We start from the raw sequence: 20,282 nt of genomic DNA on the forward strand, positions 1-20,282 counted from the left end.
AAGTTTTCAATTTTTGAACTGGAGAGCTGAAATTCCAATACATTTCACAGAAATTATGATTTTATCAGATGTACTCAGTTTTTTTCAGGTCATGTCTTGCTTTATTGGCTTTCTGAAGTGTGATTTAAATGACAAACTAAAGAGAACATAGACAAAGGCAAATATCAGACTTCAAGTGTGCCATAAAATAATTTTCCTAACAGAACTGACAAAGCTGTCTGCTGGAAGTATTTTGAGCACTGGACAAATGAAGATGGCAAAGAAAGGGCAGAACATTTGAACCTGTGGGCCTATTACTTAGAAAAATTGCAGCAGTTCCTGTAAAAGAAATGCATTAATGGTATTCAGGAAACAAAAATGACATTATGCATTACAGCCATTTCTAGTTCCTCTTTGTGAAACACTGTTTCAGAAAGAGATACGCAACTTCTGGGGTAATGATTTTGACTTGGAAGAAGACTTTGTTAGGAATTTCTCAGTGTAAAGACTGGCTTTCAGCTTGACTTTTCTTGACTTTGAACTGTCAGTGAATTTTGCATCATTTTTCTCAAAATATAAATTGCAGAAAACAACTTTACCTTACAGTTATTTCCCAAGGTTTAATATCAATATTTATACTTACATCCAACAAAGATTTCAGGAAGTATTTGGGGTCTTAGTTGCTAGCTAACTATGCTTCCCACTTTCCACTGGTAACTGCAAAAACTCTCAAGAGAGATGAAAAGCCTAGATATTTCCCCCAGTCTCACTTCTCCCCAGGTTTCTTGCTTCCAGTTAAAATATTTAGTCCAGTCTGTACTCAGTTCTCATAGCACACAAATCTCTCCAGAAGCACTTAAAAGTAGGGAAACAATTCCACATCTCTCTCTCTCATGGAGCTTATGCTATCTTTTCAGTTTCCTACACAAAGCAAGGATGCAATTGTTGATACAATCACAGGGAACAAAATACTTTAAAAGCACTATCTACATAAAAAGCGTTGCTCACTTTTATCAATAGGTGTTTGATAGACCTTTAAAACACTGAGGAACTAATTTTCTAAAGAACATCTTTTTAAAGACATTCTTACTTAACAGCAACTCATAACATTACCCTTTTAGTTTCTGCAAAAAAAAAAAATCAATCAAATGTTACATGTTTTTGCAAGATACAGGTTTTTTCTATATAAATCGTACCATCGATGACTGTGCACCTTCACACCAAATAAGCAACCTCAAAACGTAGTACAGTAAAAATTCAGTGTAAATTTGAAGATCACGTTGATTTAAATTCAGCATTTGCTAAACGCATTAACTTCTTAAAGTTACTTCGCTAAAAAAGATAGACTTTTGTTCCTGATAGGAAAGCCTACCTACTTTGAAAATGAGATTCACTGCTTTAATAAATTACCTTTATAGTGTTCTGACTCCTACAAATACCTGCATCTCTAATGTATCCATCAGTGCTTCATCCAAAGTTTGCAAACAGCTGTTTAGAATTTATCTAAAGCAGAACATAACTATTGATATAAACATGCAAGATTATTTTTGTCTGTCATAGAAATAAAGTTTGCTTAGCTTTTTAATAGCTTTCTCTTACAGAATTTAAAGAAGTTTTTAATCTTTGTACCTATATGCTTCAAATACACTGTACTGATATGCAGTTACCGTGGGAGTGGAATAACTCATTCTGCAGCATAAACATGACATAGCAAAATAGTTGAAGTGAAATAATGAACTCATCAAAGAAACTAGGGGACAGATAAGCAACTAAGCAACATTAGGCTAGAACTTGGGCAGGTCTAAATCCATTTAAGAAAAAGGGCGGGGTGTCATTTTTGTACCATGGAAAGTTGGACTTCTAAAATTATGCCATGAAGTCCAGGCTTCCTTTCCAAAAAAGCAAATTCTAGAAAACAACATGTCACGGTATTCACCAAAAATCTGAATACTTTCAGTTCTTAACAGTTTTCAGCTTAAAAAATTGCTTCCATTTGAGTTGTCATGGCCCTTATGGTATTTTTAAGTGAAAATTTTCATAAAAGAAGCACAAAAGAAGGAAGAAATCAAACTACTCATTCAACCTGGAAATCTATTAATCTGCTGTCACACTATACAAAATCAATTTTGGGACAGCACTGATCCATTTATTTTACACAAGCTGCTGTCTTGGAGAAGGCAGAGAGCAGGTAACAGCTTCAGAGTGGGCAATGGGTCCTTGGCAAGGTGTGCTGGAAACTCTTTTCTTTGTTTCATCTTTTCCTGTGGGCTACCCAGATACCACACCAACCACAGTGCAGAAAGGTCAATCTCCATTACTATAACGACAGTACATTATTTGAGAGATGTCTCTTTACTAGTCAATTAAATGGAATTGGGACTGTTCCCTGGCACTGAGGCCAGTTGGCACGGAAGAACTGGCAACCATACTACCAAGCTGTCTTTCATGAAGGTGGCCTCATTCAGACTGCCCACTGGGGCCAGTCGCTAGCCCACACTAACTCCTGAACTATAAGCAGGTATTGTTTGGGAAGAATACTAGCTGGCACAGGGCAAAAGTGGGCCAGTGACTGATCCAAAAACCTGACATTACAGGCAAGCAAGCTGCAGTGCCCGGGGGTGATCCATAGCACTATTTAATTTACTAGTTGAGATGTCACTGCTAAGGTATCTCAAAACACTCCATAAACTACAAGATATTCAGAAAAAGGATTCATATCTGCATATCAACAGCAGAGGTTCTTTGCCCCAGCCCACACAGACTTCTATTCATTTTATTTGTACCGTAGTAAAACATGACAGTTGGGGTAAATAATTTCATAAACCGGTGGGATTCACAGAACCCAAACGCAGGCATCTAAAGGTTAGCCTGATAGTCATTCTCCTTAAGGACAGTACGGAAAAGTTTGAACGATGACAATTCATCTTATATTAACAAAGAAATACAGAAGAAATGGGCAAATTGCCTCCAATTTAGAGGTACTATGGTTCCACTAAAAAAAAAAGGCTGAAGTATCACACATTTTGATGTCTAGATAAATTCAAGAGATGAACCTCACCCAGAATATTCTACCGTGTTTACAATAGCTAGAGTATATTTAACATGATGACTTGACTTTGTTTTTCCCCTCTGTAGGCAGGTGTACAGGAAAACAAAAATGCTCTGTTATGCATATGCCAGTCAGTTCTGCATTTCCAAATGCAGCTGACTCATGCAGTAATGTTTCAATGTACATACATTTATTATGGGGATGAGTAAAAATTTTGGACAGTACAGGCCTTCATCTTACTTTTTGCTGCAACGTACAACTTCATGACTTTATATCAGGTATTTGTTCTAGTCAACAAGCTGTGGAATCTAATAAGCTCTCACACACAAACATGTATGCACACCTCAATTGCTTCTTTTTATCCAGCGGAGATTCTTTTGCAATGTCTCCTGATACTGTGACCAAACTACAAATACTTGATATACCAAAGTTATGAGAGAGAAGGTACTTATAGGCACTTTCATTTTGAATAGCTGCTATCCTTCCACAAATGTAAAATGGACTTGCATCTATTTGTTGTGTTGTATGCATTGCATAAATGTTCCTTCATGCAATTACACTTGCATGTTTCAATGAATAATTTTTTCAGCAGTATGAATCATTCCCATATCTCTGCAAGTACTCAAGACATTGATAAATCCTGACTTCAGGTCAGACATAATTTTTGAAGTGAACCAAAATAGGATGACAACTTGGAGCAGCAAAAATCTAATCTACTTTTTAAATTATTATTAATTTTAATTAGTTATATCTCCTCTGACTGGAACAAATAGCTTATGTCCTACCTCCTTACAAATTATTTTGGTATATCAAAACAGCAAGTATATTTAATGCTTTTTAGGCATTCTCCCGCAGAAATTAAAGATATTTTACCGCAAACCTTCCACCATCTGGATTTATCGCTTAAGTGTATGCAGTTTCTCCACCTAGCATTCACAACAATATATTCCCTTTCTAGACTATACAAGCGTATACCATCCATCAAAGGTGTTGATGTGTTGCAGGTCGACATACAGCTCCCTATCCAATCAAATGAAGGAGACAGACTAGACAAAAGATTCAGAGGAAGTCTAGCACAAATAAGTGTCAGCCCATTCTTTGATTAGGTAATGGCATTTATGATAATTACTGCTATCCACTACAGGGAAACGTTCCAAAATTGCCAGCCTGCTGCAAAGTGTAGCACTTGCAAGTATCCACTTACGCAAAGCTTTGCCTGAACTTTTTGAATACTAACCGTGCTCTCTCGGTCATAAACAGCATAAGTTGGCCTGATAACTTACGACTGTGATCTATTACATCTTATTAAAATACGGTGAATTCCTCTAAGATCTACAAATCATCTACATCTACATCATCTACATCTCTACATGCATCATCTACAAATATACATCTCACAGGAAAGTAAAGAGAACATGCACTATTGAAAGTTTAACCCAAATTCACACACAATACTATGGCAACACTATTGTTTCTCACATACCCTTTTTCTGGATAACAGAAGGAGATTTTTATATTATATAGATACAAGGTAAATACATTGTGAATTCTTTTTTTCAGTTCACCTTCTGTATTACGTTCCCTGCTCTGTTAAACAAGAAGCCAAGCTCAAACAATTTGAACAGGGGTGTCTGGGAAAAAAGACCAACTATGTCAAAAGACACACTAACAATCACTGGATATCGACATTTAGAAAACAGCAAGAGAGACTCCTACCAACCGAAAATGGGAAGATAGAGGCTAAGAACAATTAAGCAAGACTGGGATACACAACAGACTATGTACAGAAGATAACGAGCGGTCAGAGAAAAGGCAGTCCTGGCCTTCAACTTCTTTCACAGATGTCTTTCACTGATGAAAGAGGTTGTCTTCGTCTGCTGGAGGAAGACTTACAATCAAGGGAACAAGAACAAGGAAGACCACATCACATACAAAAGGAAATTTGCAACGTGTCCAGAGATGGTAGCATTTCAGAAGCACTGACTGAGAGAATAAGAGGGATGTTTCATGTGGCTAATGCTTATAGCCATCAGAAAACCACATTCCTTCCTGAGCTGTGAAATAAGTAAGTCCAAGATTTTACAGATTTGTGCCTTTTGTACCCTACCCATTCCTATCCACCAGATTAACCCTACCTAAACCCCCGCCTCCAAATATACTCCAATAGGCATATGGCTCATTAGAAACAAAACCACACAAGCTGGCTGGCTAGCGGGCTTGTGCAGACTGGTCCACTGAGTTGCATTTTATCTCCCTTTTCACCAGTGGAGGCCCAATGTAGAATCTCGTCTCTTAACAGCTGCCAATAAAGCATTTGTACACTGATTTCTTTTTTTCTGGAGGTCTCAGAAAGAAAAGCTAAAGCTGAGCTGAATGACTGAAAAAAAGCCAAGACACACACTCCTTTACTTTTCTAACCAGTAAGCAGAAAAAATGCAAAGCCGAACTGTAACACACATGCCAGGTTTCAAAATTCCAAAAAAGATGGCTGGCACTAATCTGTGCACAGACCACTTATTTTGCTTCTATTTCCTGACAGGTGAAGCTACATGCTAGGATTTAATAGCCATTAATATGATGAAGAGGACTGACATATGACAAAGTCAACTGGTTGCTTTTTAAATTTTGCAGCAGTAGGTGATTTATGGTCATGCTAGGTTTTCCAGCTACTCTCTGGAATTGTTTCTACTCTCTGAAGTACATAAGCTTTAAAAACAGTAAAAACATGTACTTAGAAATAACACATTCCACAGAACGGACAGCTACACAGTTGTATCCCAACTTCTTCAAAATTGCACAAGAAATCAAAGCTGATTGACTACAAGATACCTTGTACACAGTTTGTATCATAGATTCATGGAATCACATATGCTGGAAGGGCCTCCAGGTCAGGTATCCCAAAGTCCTGCCCAGAGCAGTCCTGTCACAGCAGGTTGCTCAGGGCTGTGACCCACAGAGTTCTGAAAATCTCACAGGATGGAGATAACTAATTTTTCATCCATGAGTATCCCCAAGTCCTTCTCCACAGGGTTGTTCTCAATCCATTCATTCCCTGTGTCTGAACTGATATTGGGGATTTCCCCATCCCAGGAGCAGGACCTTGCACTTAGCCTTATTGAACTTTATGAGGTTCACATGGGCCTGCTCCTCAAGCATTTTAAGGTCCCTCTGGATGGCAGCTCTTCCCTCAAGCCTATCGACTGCACTACTCAGCGTCTGCAAATTTGCTGAGGGTGCATTCAGTCCCACTGTACACATCGTTGATGATGGTATTAAGTAGTATTGGTCCCAGTACAGACCCTTGAGGAACACCACTCGTTACTGGTTTCAACTTGGACATTGAGACATTGACTATAACTCTTTGGATATGGCCATCCAGCCAGTTCCTTATCCATCTAACAGTCCATCCATTAGACCCATCTGTCTCCAATTTAGTGTCAAGAATGTTGGGGGGACCATATCAAAAGCTTTACAAAAGTCCAGGTAGATGACAACTGTACCTCTTCACTTGTCTACTGATGCTGTCACTCCATCATAGAAGGCCACCAGATTACTCAGGCACGATTTGCCCTCGGTGAAGCCATGTTGGCCGTTTCTCTAACCTCCCAATCTTCCATGTGCTTTGACATACCTTCCAAGAGGTTCTGTTCTGTGATCTTACCAGGCACAGAGGTGAGGATGACTGCTCTGTAGTTCCCAGGATCATCATTTGCAACCAAGGGCGAGGAGAGGCTGAGATACTGAATGCCTTCTTTGCCTCCGTCTTCAATAGTCAGACCAGCTATCCCCAGGGTGCTCAGCCTCCTGAGCTGGAAGATAAGGATGGAGAGCAGAACAACCCACCCATAATCCAGGAGGAAGTAGTCAATGATCTGCTTCAGCACCTAGACGCACATAAGTCTATGGGGCTGGATGGGATATACCCAAGAGTACTCAGGGAGCTGGCGGGAGAGCTCACCAAGCCTCTCTCCATCATTTATCAACAATCCTGGTCAACAGGGCAGGTGCCAGATGACTGGAGGGTGGCTAATGTGACGCCCATCTACAAGAAGAGTCGGAAGGAGGATCCGGGGAACTACAGGCCTGTCAGCCTGACCTCGGTACCAGGAAAGATCATGGAGAGGATCATCTTGAGTGAGCTCTCATGGCAAGTGCAGGGCAGCCAAGGGATCAGGGTTGGCCAGCATGGGTTTAGGAAAGGGAGGTCCTGCTTAACCAACCTGATCTCTTTCTATGACCATGTGACCCACCTGCTGGATGCGGGGAAGGCTGTGGACGTTGTCTGTCTGGACTTTGGTAAGGCCTTTGACACCGTCCCCCACAGCATTCTCCTGGAGAAGCTGGCAAATCATGGCATAGACAAGTGTACTCTTTGCTGGGTTAAAAACTGGCTGGATGGCCGTGCCCCAGCCGTGCCCAGAGAGTTGTGATTAATGGGGTGAAATCCTCTTGGCGGCCGGTCACCAGTGGTGTCCCTCAGGGCTCAGTTTTGGGGCCAGTTTTGTTTGATATCTTTATCAATGACCTGGATGAGGGGATTGAGTGCACCCTCAGTAAGTTTGCAGATGACACCAAACTAGGTGGGAGTGTTGATCTGCTTGAGGGTAGGAAGGCTCTACAGAGGGACCTGGACAGGCTGGATCGATGGGCCAAGGCCAACTGTATGAGGTTTAATAAGGCCAAGTGCCGGGTCCTGCATTTCGGTCACAACAACCCCAAGCAACGCTACAGGCTTGGGGAAGAGTGGCTGGAAAGCTGCCCAGCAGAAAAGGACCTGGGGGTGCTGGTGGATGGCCAGCTTAACAGGAGCCAGCAGTGTGCCCAGGTGGCCAAGAAGGCCGACAGCATTCTGGCTTGTATCAGGAATAGCGTGGCCAGCAGGAGCAGGGAAGTGATCGTGCCTCTGTACTCGGCACTGGGGAGGCCTCACCTCGAGTACTGTGTTCAGTTCTGGGCCCCGCTGTGCAAGAGGGACATAGAAGTGCTGGAGCGTGTCCAGAGGAGAGCTACCAGGCTGGTGAGGGGTCTGGAGACCAGGTCATATGAGGAGAGGCTGAGGGAGCTGGGCATGTTTAGCTTGGAGAAGAGGAGGCTGAGGGGAGACCTCATTGCCCTCCACAACTACCTGAAAGGAGGTTGGAGAGAGGTGGGTGTTGGCCTCTTCTCCCAAGTGAATAATGACAGGACCAGAGGAAATGGTCTGAAGTTGTGGCAGGGGAGGCTTAGGTTAGATATTAGGAGGAATTACTTTACTGCAAGAGTGGTCAGGCACTGGAACAGCCTGCCCAGGGAGGTGGTTGAGTCACCATCCCTAGAGGTGTTTAAGAAACGTCTAGATGTGGCACTTCAGGGCATGCTCTAGTGGCAGAGATTGTAGGTTGTTTGGTTGGACTCGATGATCTCAAAGGTCCTTTCCAACCATGAAGATTCTATGATTCTATGATTTTTACCCTTTTTAAAAATGGGTGTGATGTTTCCCTTCTTCCAGTCACTGGGGACGTTGGCTGACTGCCATGACTTTTCAAATATGATTGAGAGTGGCTTGGCAACTGCATCTGCCAGTTCCCTGAGGACTCTGCGATGCTTATGTATGTTCAGGTTCCTTAGGTGATCTGAACCTGATCTTCTCCTACAATGGGTGGGATTTCATTCCCTCTGTTCCTTCCTTGAGGTTTAGTGGCTTGAGAGATGTGGGAAGAATCTGCCAGATTACTTGCATTGAGCTACCCTAATCTTCCAGCAGATATCAAGATGACTGAAATTGCCTGTGATTAGCGAGGCCTCTAATCTTGAGGTTTTCTTCAGCTGTCTAAAGAAGGCTTCATTTACACCCTTTCTTGATCAGGTGGTCTGTGGCAGGCACCTACCACACTCACGATAAATAATTAAATATGAATATACCACATATGAATAATTATATAAATATATAATATATAAATAATTACATAATATATCACATAAAATACCTGTGCCTGCCTCTTGCATAACCATTTAAACATCAAAATTTGTTTTGTGCTATCTTACTGGTCAGACTAAAATAAAAGATATTTGAATCAAAAAATGCTATATTGAAAAAGAGCATGACAAGTTATTCTCATTATGAAGTGGCATGGTTGTTTTTCTGCCAGCCATAGATGCCACGGTTTAAAGATTCCTTTGTTATACTGGGTATATTTTGTTATACTACTGTTATCCCACAGCCCTAATTCTTAAGTATCATCCTAAAACAGATAGATACATTGCTTTTCCTCTATTCTTTACCTCTTCTCAGACTTCTCACTGTGAAAACAAGTGAGAAACCTCAGAACGTTAACAAATTCTATTACAGAAAATTTTGTGAACTACTTCACTGTTGCAGTATCACCGACATCTCAGAAACAGACAACTTCCGACACACCCTGCTTCTGCCAGAACAGATTAAAAACAGCACTTAGGCAGAAACAAAGTGCTTCCCGAACCATTTATTTGTTACTGAGTTATAAGCACTGCAAGTATGGGTTCGCTGCAGAAATCAGACATTCTCTTGATATCCAGTCCTTCCTTGGTTCTTCTGTCCCTACTTGCTGTCTCCCCAAAAAGACAACAGTAAAACCAATAGCCAGGAGTGCTGTAGATGGGTCACTGACAAATAAGTAGCTTTCTCTACAGAGACATACTGAAGTGTTCATCTCCTGAGCACTTTCTGATTAAAAAAAAAAAAAATTAAAAAATCAGAAATGGAAAAAGGTGAAATATTCTCTGCAGTTCCAAATTGGCTTTCCTAACAAAAGGCAGCTTCCAGGGGATACTGCTTCAATTAGGAGAGAGAGATAGGCTCATACAGAGCCTGAATCAGAGCACCAGTTTAAAACCAGTGACGTAAACTACTGACAGACAAATCTAGGAGGACTGTGATGCAACTATCTATCTGTACTTTTTCTCTTAGACTTCAACAGACTACAAGTGGTGTTCAGACTGCCAGTCCAGTATATAAGGGTATACCAAATTATACAACAAATACTGTTATGCCAGCTCATTCGGCATTAAAGTACTAGTATAGTAAGAGTGCCTCTCTGCTTGAAGCACACAGACGTATAACAGAGCTCAGTCTCAAAGTTGATGAGGTGAAAGATAGAGACATGACGCATGACTTGCATTTATGTTCTGTTCTTGTTACACCAGCTAATAACATTACTTGCTGCCAGGCTGTCTACTATACTGCCTTAATTAAGACCTCCTTCAGAATGCAGGGGTCATGCGAAATGAATGAAAACAGCAGGCCAAATTCAGAGATGATGTACATTAGAGTAATTTACACTTCAATTAAATAGTGCAATTTGCATAATAAGAGGCTGCAATAAAGAGCTGGTAGCAGGGATAGTAACCTAGATTTTACCTCAGGAGTGTTTACACTTTTCTGCTCTAACCCCATGCTGTCATATATAAAGTATAGTGAATTATTCAAATGGCAACTTCTACTGTCATTTTCCTTTACTAAGTCAACAAGCAATAGGTTTCAGAAACAATATTTTTCTATAGGTACCTAATAGAAACAGGATATTTTTTTTGTTGACTGGTTTTGGCAATATCGTACTAGAGGGAGATCCCAAGGGCCTTAATTAATAACTGCTCTTAGAACAAAAGAAACAGAACTATGAGGACATAAAACTATAGTAAATAAGGCTCCAGTGGCAATAGCCCAGAACTAGTTCTCGTGATCTGGCACATGCCACCAGCAGCCCTTCTGCACTTTTAAGGCATCACACCTATCTGTTATACCTACCTGTTGGAGACATGATCAGATTGGCATTACTGTACTACAGTTTGTATAGGTTTAAAAGTCTTGAAGATATACTGAATTATGTCATACAAAGGTTTATACGAAGCTATAGTAGTTGATGATCTAACCCCAGAAATTATGTACAGGCTGAATATTTTATGTCATATTTATGATCAGCCGTGTAAGACTTCTCAAAGGTCAGAAGAGAATTGCACAGTTACACCTGCTTTTAGGCACCTATTTAGCACATATCTTTTTTATCTAGTTTCCATCCACTCTTGTCAGTACACAGATATGATTTATTCCATGTGTGTTTCTCTTTCCTTCTGCATATCATGGTGTGTTGTATCAACAGACGTTTACAGCATTTCCTATATTAGCCAAGACTTTGATGAGCTGTGTTTCAGAGAAACATAAAGTGTATATTAAACAATAGTAAAGACAAGATACCCCCAAAAGGATTAGGACTTTACAGCAGCCGCTGCCCAATGGCACTGCTCTTTGGGGTCGTCATTGACCCTTATCCTTAAGCTTTGTTTCCAGACTCCAGGAGTTGGTAACCTGCAGACTAGCGTTGTGCACTACAGAATCCATCACTGAACACAAGGGATTGACTCACTGTCTCAGTTCACCACAAGGAATCTTTAATAATGCATTGAGCACTGTTGCTCTTCCACTAAGTCAGTCAACATCTGATAATTTTAAATAGAGAAGAAACAGCAAAGTTACTGTATGTGGTGGGTTGACCCTGGCTGGAGGCCAGGTGCCCACCAAAGCTGCTCTATCACTGCTCTCCTCAGCTGCATGTGGGGAGAGAAAATACAACGAAAGGCTCGTGGGTGGAGATAAGGACAGGGAGATCGCTCAGCAATTACCATCACAGGCAAAATAGACTCGATTTGGGAAAAAATAATTTAATTTATTACCAATCCAATCAGAGTAGAGTAATGAGAAATAAAAACTAAATCTTAAAACACCTTCCCCCCACACCTCCCTTCTTCCCTGACTCAACTTCACTCCCGATTTTCTCTGCCTCCTCCCCACAAGCAGCACAAGGCAACAGGGAATGGGGATTGTGGCCTGTTCATCACACGTTGTCTCTGACACTCCTTCTTCCTCAGGAGGAGGACTCCTCACACTCTTCCCCTGCTCCAGCATGGGGTCCCTCCCATGGGAGATAGTTCTCCACAAACTTCTCCAATGTGGGGCCTTCTCACAAACTTCTTCCTTCAGGAACAGACTACTCTACTGTGGGAGTCTGACAGGGTCACAAGTCCTGACAGCAAACCTGCTCTAGCACGGGTTCCTCTCTCCAAGGGGCCACAGGTCCTACCAGGAACCTGCTCCAGCCCAGACTTCACATGGGGTCACAGCCTTTTTTGGGCATCCACCTGCTCCGGTGTGGGGTCCTCCATGGGCTGCAGGTGGATCTCTGCACCACCATTACCCTCCATGGGCTGCAGGGGGACAGCCTGCCTCACCATGGTCTTCACCACGGGCTGCAGGGGAATCTCTGCTCCGGCGCCTGGTGCACCTCCTCCTCCTCCTTCTTCACTGCGTGTGGTGTCTGCAGAGCTGTTGCTCTCACATATTCTCACTCCTCTTTCCGGCTGCTGTTATGCGTTTTTCCCCCTTCTTAAATATGTTATCCCAGAGGCGCTACCACGGTCGCTGATGGGCTCGGCCTTGGCTAGTGGTGGGTCCATCTTGGAGCTGGCTGCCATTGGCTCCACTGGACATGAGGGGAGTTTCTAGCAGCTTCTCAAAGAAGCCACCCCTGTAGTCCCCCTGCTACCAAAACCTTGCCACACAAATCCCATACACTGTAAAGTAATCATGTCAGTAAACTTTTAAAATGCCATACAACTTCTGAACTCACAAATTTAATATTTGGAAAATGGGACTTAGGAGAGTTTGCAAAAACAAAAATCTTTTTCAGTGCAGAATCAAAGAAACTCTTCATATTTCAGATAGCCAATGCTAGAGCACAAGTGTAAGGGGGAATTTCACAGATAAAAAACCAGTTTCATTCTCTCCATATGACAAATATATAAAAGCAATTACAGAAAAGAGATTAAAATGGTAAAAGACACTACCAATAAGAAGATTTGTCATTTATCTCTCTTTGGATCACTGCCATGGGATGGCTGCCTTCACTAAGGGTAAGTGATGAGAACAAGATTATTAAAAAAAAAAGCTCTCATCTACTATTCTCAAAACCTACTCTTTTTATTTTCAGTTCTTTTCCTGAAGGCTTTTTTATTATAACTGTTTTGAAATCTGCTTTTTGCCCTCAGGGAAAACTCAAGTGAGTGATGTGCATTTTAAAGAGAAAAATGGTTTGTCTTGTCCCTTAATCCTGACAATAAAACGCTATCTCTTTATTTCTTACCATAAGGTTTTTTTGGTGTATCTTTTCCTTTATTTCTGACACTGGTCTTGTTGTACAGTGTGTTCTTAAAAGGGATAGACTTTCACTGTGGAAGTATTACCTCTATACTGAAAAGTTGTGCAGCAAGTAAAAAAAAAACACTCTCAAGAAGGAATTATTTACTTTATACAAACAAAGCTGGCTGGAATCTCTCTCTCCTTGTTCTCAACATGTTTTTGTAAGGAAAGTAATTTTTGGAAAGTACCTAGTGACGGTGTATTTGAATTCCCAAAATTTTCATCTGATCCTTCTCTCCTATAATATAGAACAGGAACTACTGAAGGTAAAGACAGCCTGATTGACCTAACTGAGAGGATTTATATTTCCTCTGCTTTTATAACATCATTTGAGAATGTAGACATTCTCGCTTACTGCTCAGTATGTCAATATAAAGCCTTCTCTCTCCTTCACCCACTGAAGCAGCTAAGGAATATTAGACCATGGCGAAATATATTTTTGGCAGCATCTCTGCTCTCCCCACAGGCTGACCAGCACCCATGAAACAGCTTGTTATACCTATGAGTGCCCGCAGAAAATCAGGAAGGGAATCACAGTCTGGAATAAAAGTTCACTGTTTTATCTGCTCTCAGGAGAGCGAAGTGCAGATGGAGAAAGTGTAATCTATAGCTTTTTATAGATAGTGACTACCTAATTAGGTCGTATTCTTCATAACTTCCTTGTAATTCTCTAAAATTTTTAATACAACTTTTATGCACCCTTGATACATTAAACACTTGACTTAAAAAAAGCTTACTTTCACTGTTAATTTTTTTCCTATATCTTTATTCTCCTGCTTAAGTTACATGACTTACAGTTAAAACAACCTGGTATTCTCAAAATCTGGGTGGCATGTGATAATTCTCTCATTTTGCATTGCTGGTGCTTTCTGTATTTCTGCCCATGTAGGAACATGATTTGCCTTAAAGGTAACTAATATAAATTTTTGGTATATTTATATAATAGCCCAATACTTTACATGAAAATTTAATATTACAAACATATTGGGTCAACTCATAAAAAAAATAAAGAGTAAGATTAGGCTAACATTCTCTTCTGTTTTCCATTCATCATTACTTGTAAAAACAAAGTATAAGGTATAAAACTAGCACCTTACCAAAATTAAGTTCAAAGATGGAAGCTTCTTGTCCCTCAGACTGATGGAAAAAATGTTAAGAGTATCATTTTGCCATGATTTTTGTGCTAACATTATATAATTTTGTGAAGTGAAAGGAAGAATTTATTTTTTTTAATGTAAACCCCCATCATCCCAAATCCTGACACAAAAATGTAAAAATCTCAAAACTTTTTTTTTATGAGGAATTTAGAGGATTTTGTGGCTTGGTTTGGTTAGGGTTTTTGGTTTGGGGATTTTTTTCTTTTCTTTTTTTCCCTTGTTCACCTTCTGTAACTATTATTGGAGATTTTAAAGACTGAAGCTGAATCACTGGGAGTTCTATAGTCAACCATATCAGAAGGTTTTGCAAAATGCACAAAAAACTAAAAATGGCCAGCCAAAGCTTTGAAGTACTAGTTCTTCAATGCACCCTCAGGCAGCACGGATTTTTTTTTTCACTACTGTTTAAGTGAAGGATTATCACATTTTGAAATCATACTTAATATTTCAACAAGAAAATACCATGTAGGAAATATAATTTTTGTTAATCTTGGGAACAGAGTATCACAACTGAAGTTTCAAGCTCCTCCACCTGAAAATCTGAGCATATTTCAGCATTTAGACAGAGACTATAGAAAGAGACTATGAATTATAATAGTTCTATCTTTTTCTCCCTACACATTTTGGCGATCTAAACGGCTTTAAAAATCCTAAAAATGCTTTGTCCTTCGATGTCTTTACCCAAGACCATAGAAGTGATTGTAAAAGAGTATGTTATCTGTCACAACTGTTGTCGACTAACCTAGAAAAAAAGGTACAGATGAATAGAAAACATTCACCAAGGAAACACAATACATGGCAAAGCCATAAAGCCATACACCTGCCCCTCTGGCGTCTCCATTCTGCACCCTATTCCATACATGAACTGACTTATTAAAAGATCCCATTAAATTAGGACGTTAGCTATTCAACTTCTCCAGCAGTGCAGTGGATTACTGACGTGTACAAGAACGTACTGTCGTTATACCACAGTCAGGAGAAAAATCTTACAAGAAGGTTACCAAAATAATAATGTTCAAATGGAAAAGGTAACACTCCCATTTCCTTCAGAACTTTCCCTTCCTTTTCAAACAATCCTGCCTGTGGACTTCAGAAAAATGGGGGTGATGTTACAAGTCCATGGCCTTTCTCATCCCAGAAGATTTGACAGAGGTTGTGTTTGACTGAAAATCTTTACTTGTTCCATTTGCTTGTGTAATGCTTCTGCCTGTGACAAGCTATGATGACAAGCAGTAGAATTGTCAAATGGGACAAAAGAATTTAACTCTGCAAGTCCAATGACAATTTTTCCTAGGAAGTAAAAACCTACATCACTTCAGCAATACAGGAACTTTCTCACATTTTTTATTATATCCAAAATACGATGGAAGAAAGGGAAATCCAGGCAGTCCAGGGTAAAAAAAATACACTACCCAGTAAATTACAGATGATTTGACTAAAATTTCTTTTCTCTCTTTTTCTCTCCCAATTTCCTTAACAAAATTGTTCATAGAACTAAAACGAGATACCGCATTCCATTTTAAAATGACAGTTTTCATGGGAATTTTTTTTCAAGCACTGAATGCATAATCTCTTATTCCTTCATTACAGCAGCTGTTTATCATACTATGTCCTAGATCCACATCTGTGCCATTTACACTCTTCATAAACCTTGTTTGATCTCTTCTTGTTTGGAAGTCAAAGGAAGTTCAGTGAAAGCTGCTATCAACTAAGCCTTTTGCTCCAACAGATACTACTTGTATTTTTATTTGAAAATTTTGACCAACAGATCATTCAGTGAAATGAATTCACCTGAAACAGACTTATTTCACTGCTAGTATCTCGATAGGAGAACATTGCCAGCATTAATACTTGGGTGTTTTTTTCAGAAAGTAAATAGGAGAGAATTTTTGCCATTAATATTGAAATCTTTGAACTCACTCTTCGCACTATTCTTAATAAAACTTCACAAAATTTAAAGTATAAATAGAACGATATGTTCCGTAACTTAAGACTGAATTTTATTTAAATTAAATTTGTTTTTATGACTGTCACTCTTGTATCTCTCATTTGACTCTCATAGTGCACAATGCAATTAAATCATAGAACTGACTCCAAATGCTCAACATACAGAACTCCTAGTGAAGCAGATGAAAGACATTCAGCATGCAATGAGAATAGGGAAAGAGTGAGCCACTATTAAAAAAAAAAAAAAAAACTAATCAAATGTCACCACTCATTTTTTTTAGTTATCATTCTTGCAATCATGGACAATGAAGTGCACTTAATGGTCTACAGATACCCGTGTTCCAACTAACTTGTAGCCAAAAAATTTCTTTCAGAATTTTGTCATGAAAAGAGAGATGTAATTCACTGGAAAACTGCAGCTTAGTTAAGAAAAAAGCAAGCAACAATATGTTAATACATAGTTCTTTTAAGATATAGCTAATACTTTACTGGCTTATGAGCTGCTACACATTTACAGGGGGAGAAAAATACAATTATCACAGTTCTAACTTGGGTGGACAGCCTACAATTTTTGACTATGTTAGATAATATTAGTGAAAGAAAAAACTGCAAATGAAATGACATTTAGGGTGAAATGCAATAATTCAAGAGCAGCTTTAGACCTTTCCCAGCAAATACTTAAGTGGGCAGAATTCATAACAACTTCAATTACCGGTTCTAGCAAAAGTCTGTCTCATATTTACTTTTCTCTCTTCTCTCTGCAGAAAACCATATTTCACACAGTGACAGATGAAAATTAGCAGGTCTTTTTCCTCTGAGAAAAGTTTCTTTTTGCTTGCAATGTGTATTTCCGTTGTTAAGTAAGACTTAGCATATTTTTTTAGTCAAAGCTTTTGAAAAGGCTACAGTGTCACAAAGAAATGCTTTCAAATTAAAAGCCAGTGGCTAACTAGGAAACTGCACTGAAGAACACCAGCATTTTAAAAGCTTGTCCTGCACTCAGTAGGGCAGGTTCTTAGGCAGTGTAAATCCCAACAGCTCTTACCACAATGGTGCCACAACATTTTACACAGGCTGAAAATCTCATGCTGGTTTTGTCACAGAATGCATAGATAGGTTCATCTTTTTAATGTATCTTTTGTAAAGACTTATCTGCAGCAAACTTCAAAGCATCCTTGAAAACCTCCAAAACAAATGTTGAGATATGCAAAATAAAATAAAAAGCATTAGATGACAGGACAAACAGGTGACCATTGTATTCTTCTCCTCCCTTCTCACAACTCACAAGTTATGTGGGTGGGATTCATGCACAGTAAGCCAAGTTCACATTTTGCAGTAATAGTAACGCTGGACATCTGTAAAAATTCTTTTAATGGAAGTACATTTTAAGGGCATGAAAATTCTTCCAGAAATACGCTTACCTCTTCCAGAGCAAGGTAAATTAGAATTTCCTTGGCATTTCTTAGCACTTTCCTCAACTGACAATGGACAAGAACGTGGATGTTCACACTTCTTCCCAGTCCATCCTTCTTTACAGTCACACCTTCCACAATTACACTGTCCATGACCTTTACAATGAATATAATTAAAGATTAGCCTCCATACTGACGATAGCTATTTAAACCTCATGATTAGATTAACTTTATCAAAGTTATGGTTTCACTAAATAATCAGACTGGCAAAAAATACAATCTGTTTACTGTATCTAGTTTTTCTGAAAATAGCACTGGTCTATTTTGAGTGCTCTTTGAACCATCTCCTGGGCTGCATCAAAAGCAGCGTGGCCAGCAGGTCGAGAGAGGTGGTTCTGCCCCATTACTCTGCTCTCGTGAGACCCCACCTGCAGTATTGTGTCCAGCTCTGGAGCTCTCAGCACAGGGAAGACATGGACCTGTTGGAGCGGGTCCAGAGGAGGGCCACAAAGATGATCAGAGGGCTGGAACAACTCTCCTATGAAAACAGGCTAGGAGAGTTCAGGTTGTTCAGCCTGGAGAAGAGGAGGCTTCAGGGAGACCTTATTGTGGCCTTTCAGTACTTAAAAGTGGGCCTACAGGAAAGATGGGGACAAACTTTTTAGCAGGGTCTGTTGCGATAGAACAAAGAGTAATGGTTTTAAACTAAAAGAGGGTAGATTGAAACTAGATAGAAGGAATAAATTTTTTTACAATGAGGGTGGTGAACACTGAAACAGGTTGCCCAGAGAGGTGGTAGATGCCCCATCCCTGGAAACATTCAAGGTCAGGTTGGACGGGGGTCTGAGCAACCTGATCTACTTGAAGATGTAGAGGGGGGTTGGACTAGATGACCTTTAAAGGTCCCTTCCAACCCAAACTATTCTGTGATTCTGTGATTCTATGATTCTATATTTCCTTTTAATATTTTTTCTTAAGGGATGTTTTGCCACTTGGCACACACTCCTCATGCAAAAGAGTGGAATAGACATTACAAAGACACATTTCACCACTGTCTGGAAAAGTGGGGCTGTCATAAGGCAGTATTTCATTTACCTTTACGTTATTCTTTTTCTACCACAGTTGCAGCGTATTCTCTAAGTAATATATCAATACCATCTTTTATCCACTTGCAATCAACATGATCCACTGGAAACCAGCAATGTCACACCAATTCCAAGTCTCAAATCAGTGCTTCTACTGAATAGTGATGCGCAAATAACAAAATATTGGATATAATCAATTCCTATTTCAATAGGGCAGTTGGATGTAGTTTTGGTATCTTATTAGCTAACTTTACTCTTCCTGACCACGTCTGAACATAGCAACATAAACACAACTTTCACTGTGCAAGTTGAGGTGAGAAAAAGCAACTGAACTCCATAGAACCTTTTCTGGAAAGTTGCTTTTAAAAACTGTGACAGCCAAGAATTTAGAGGTGAATTCCTCCTGAGAACTTAACCCAGAAAGCCATCCAAACAATTTCCTCTGTATGAATGGTAACATATCCGGACCAAGAGAAAACAAGCTAATTTCCCAGGTCCCTTCATCATGAGCCTAATGCTTTTTGCACAAAGCAGTGGGATTCTGGCAATACAAAATGTTCCTTGCACTGGATGAGGAAAGCTTGAGTGTCAGCAAAAACATTCCTTGCCACAAAATCAAATATTTATTTTCATGAGTTCTGACAGCAGGTTAGATCTTCTTTCACAATTTTCACATAGTCATCATTCACTGGACACGGGACCCCAAAGCATTGTTCTGATGTCCACTTGTCTATCCATGGTCTTCTTGAAAACCACAGCAACACAGAAATATAATATAAGACTGGCTTATACAACATTTTGAAACCATATGCATTTACCAGTTCACAAGGAGAAAATGCATGGAAGCAAACATTCTATGAGTTATCAGAGTAGTTCCCAGAATACAAGTCTTATTAATTTCACAAGAATAACTTTTCCTTACATTAGTTACTTGTTTTCCTTGAAAAGCGTTACAGGCTTCCTCTACTTTAGAGGGTAGATTTAGATTAGATATGGGGAAGAAATTCTTTACTGTGAGGGTGGTGAAACACTGGAACAGGTTGCCCAGGGAAGTTCTGGATGCCCCCTCCCTGGAAATATTCAAGGTCAGGTTGGACGAGGCTCTGAACAACCCAATCTACTTGAAGATGTCCCTGCTCATTGCAGGGGAGGGTTGCACTAGATGACCTTTAAAGGTCCCTTCCAACCCAAGCCTTTCTGTGATTCTGTCCCTTGCTTTCATATGTACCTGCTGATAGGTTGCAAATTAGACATGTGTTCCCTGATCCAGATAGATACTTATGAGAGGATGATGTTCTTTCACATAATATTTTCTTTGCTAGAGCCACAGCAACAGAGCTAATGAGATGAGTGAATGCAGGAATTTTCTTATGGAAGCCTTTTTTCTTTCTATGTCAAGTCGTGAAAGCTATTCTCTCTTTAAAGGAAGAGAATCACTTTAATGTT

The 20,282-nt window shown here is 39.8% G+C and overlaps 1 protein-coding gene across 1 annotated transcript in view; it reads right to left on the reverse strand.

Annotated features, from left to right (window-relative positions):
* Window positions 1-20,282, reverse strand: part of ITGBL1 (integrin subunit beta like 1) — a 154,416-nt gene that overhangs the window by 53,992 nt on the left and 80,142 nt on the right. Inside the window, exon 7 of the mRNA XM_074562067.1 lies at window positions 17,761-17,907. Within this exon, the coding sequence (XP_074418168.1) occupies window positions 17,761-17,907 (147 nt within the window). The remainder of the gene's footprint in view (window positions 1-17,760; window positions 17,908-20,282) is intronic.

This window comes from Larus michahellis, chromosome 1 (genome assembly GCF_964199755.1).
Source record: "Larus michahellis chromosome 1, bLarMic1.1, whole genome shotgun sequence".
NCBI classification, from domain to species: Eukaryota; Metazoa; Chordata; class Aves; order Charadriiformes; family Laridae; genus Larus; species Larus michahellis.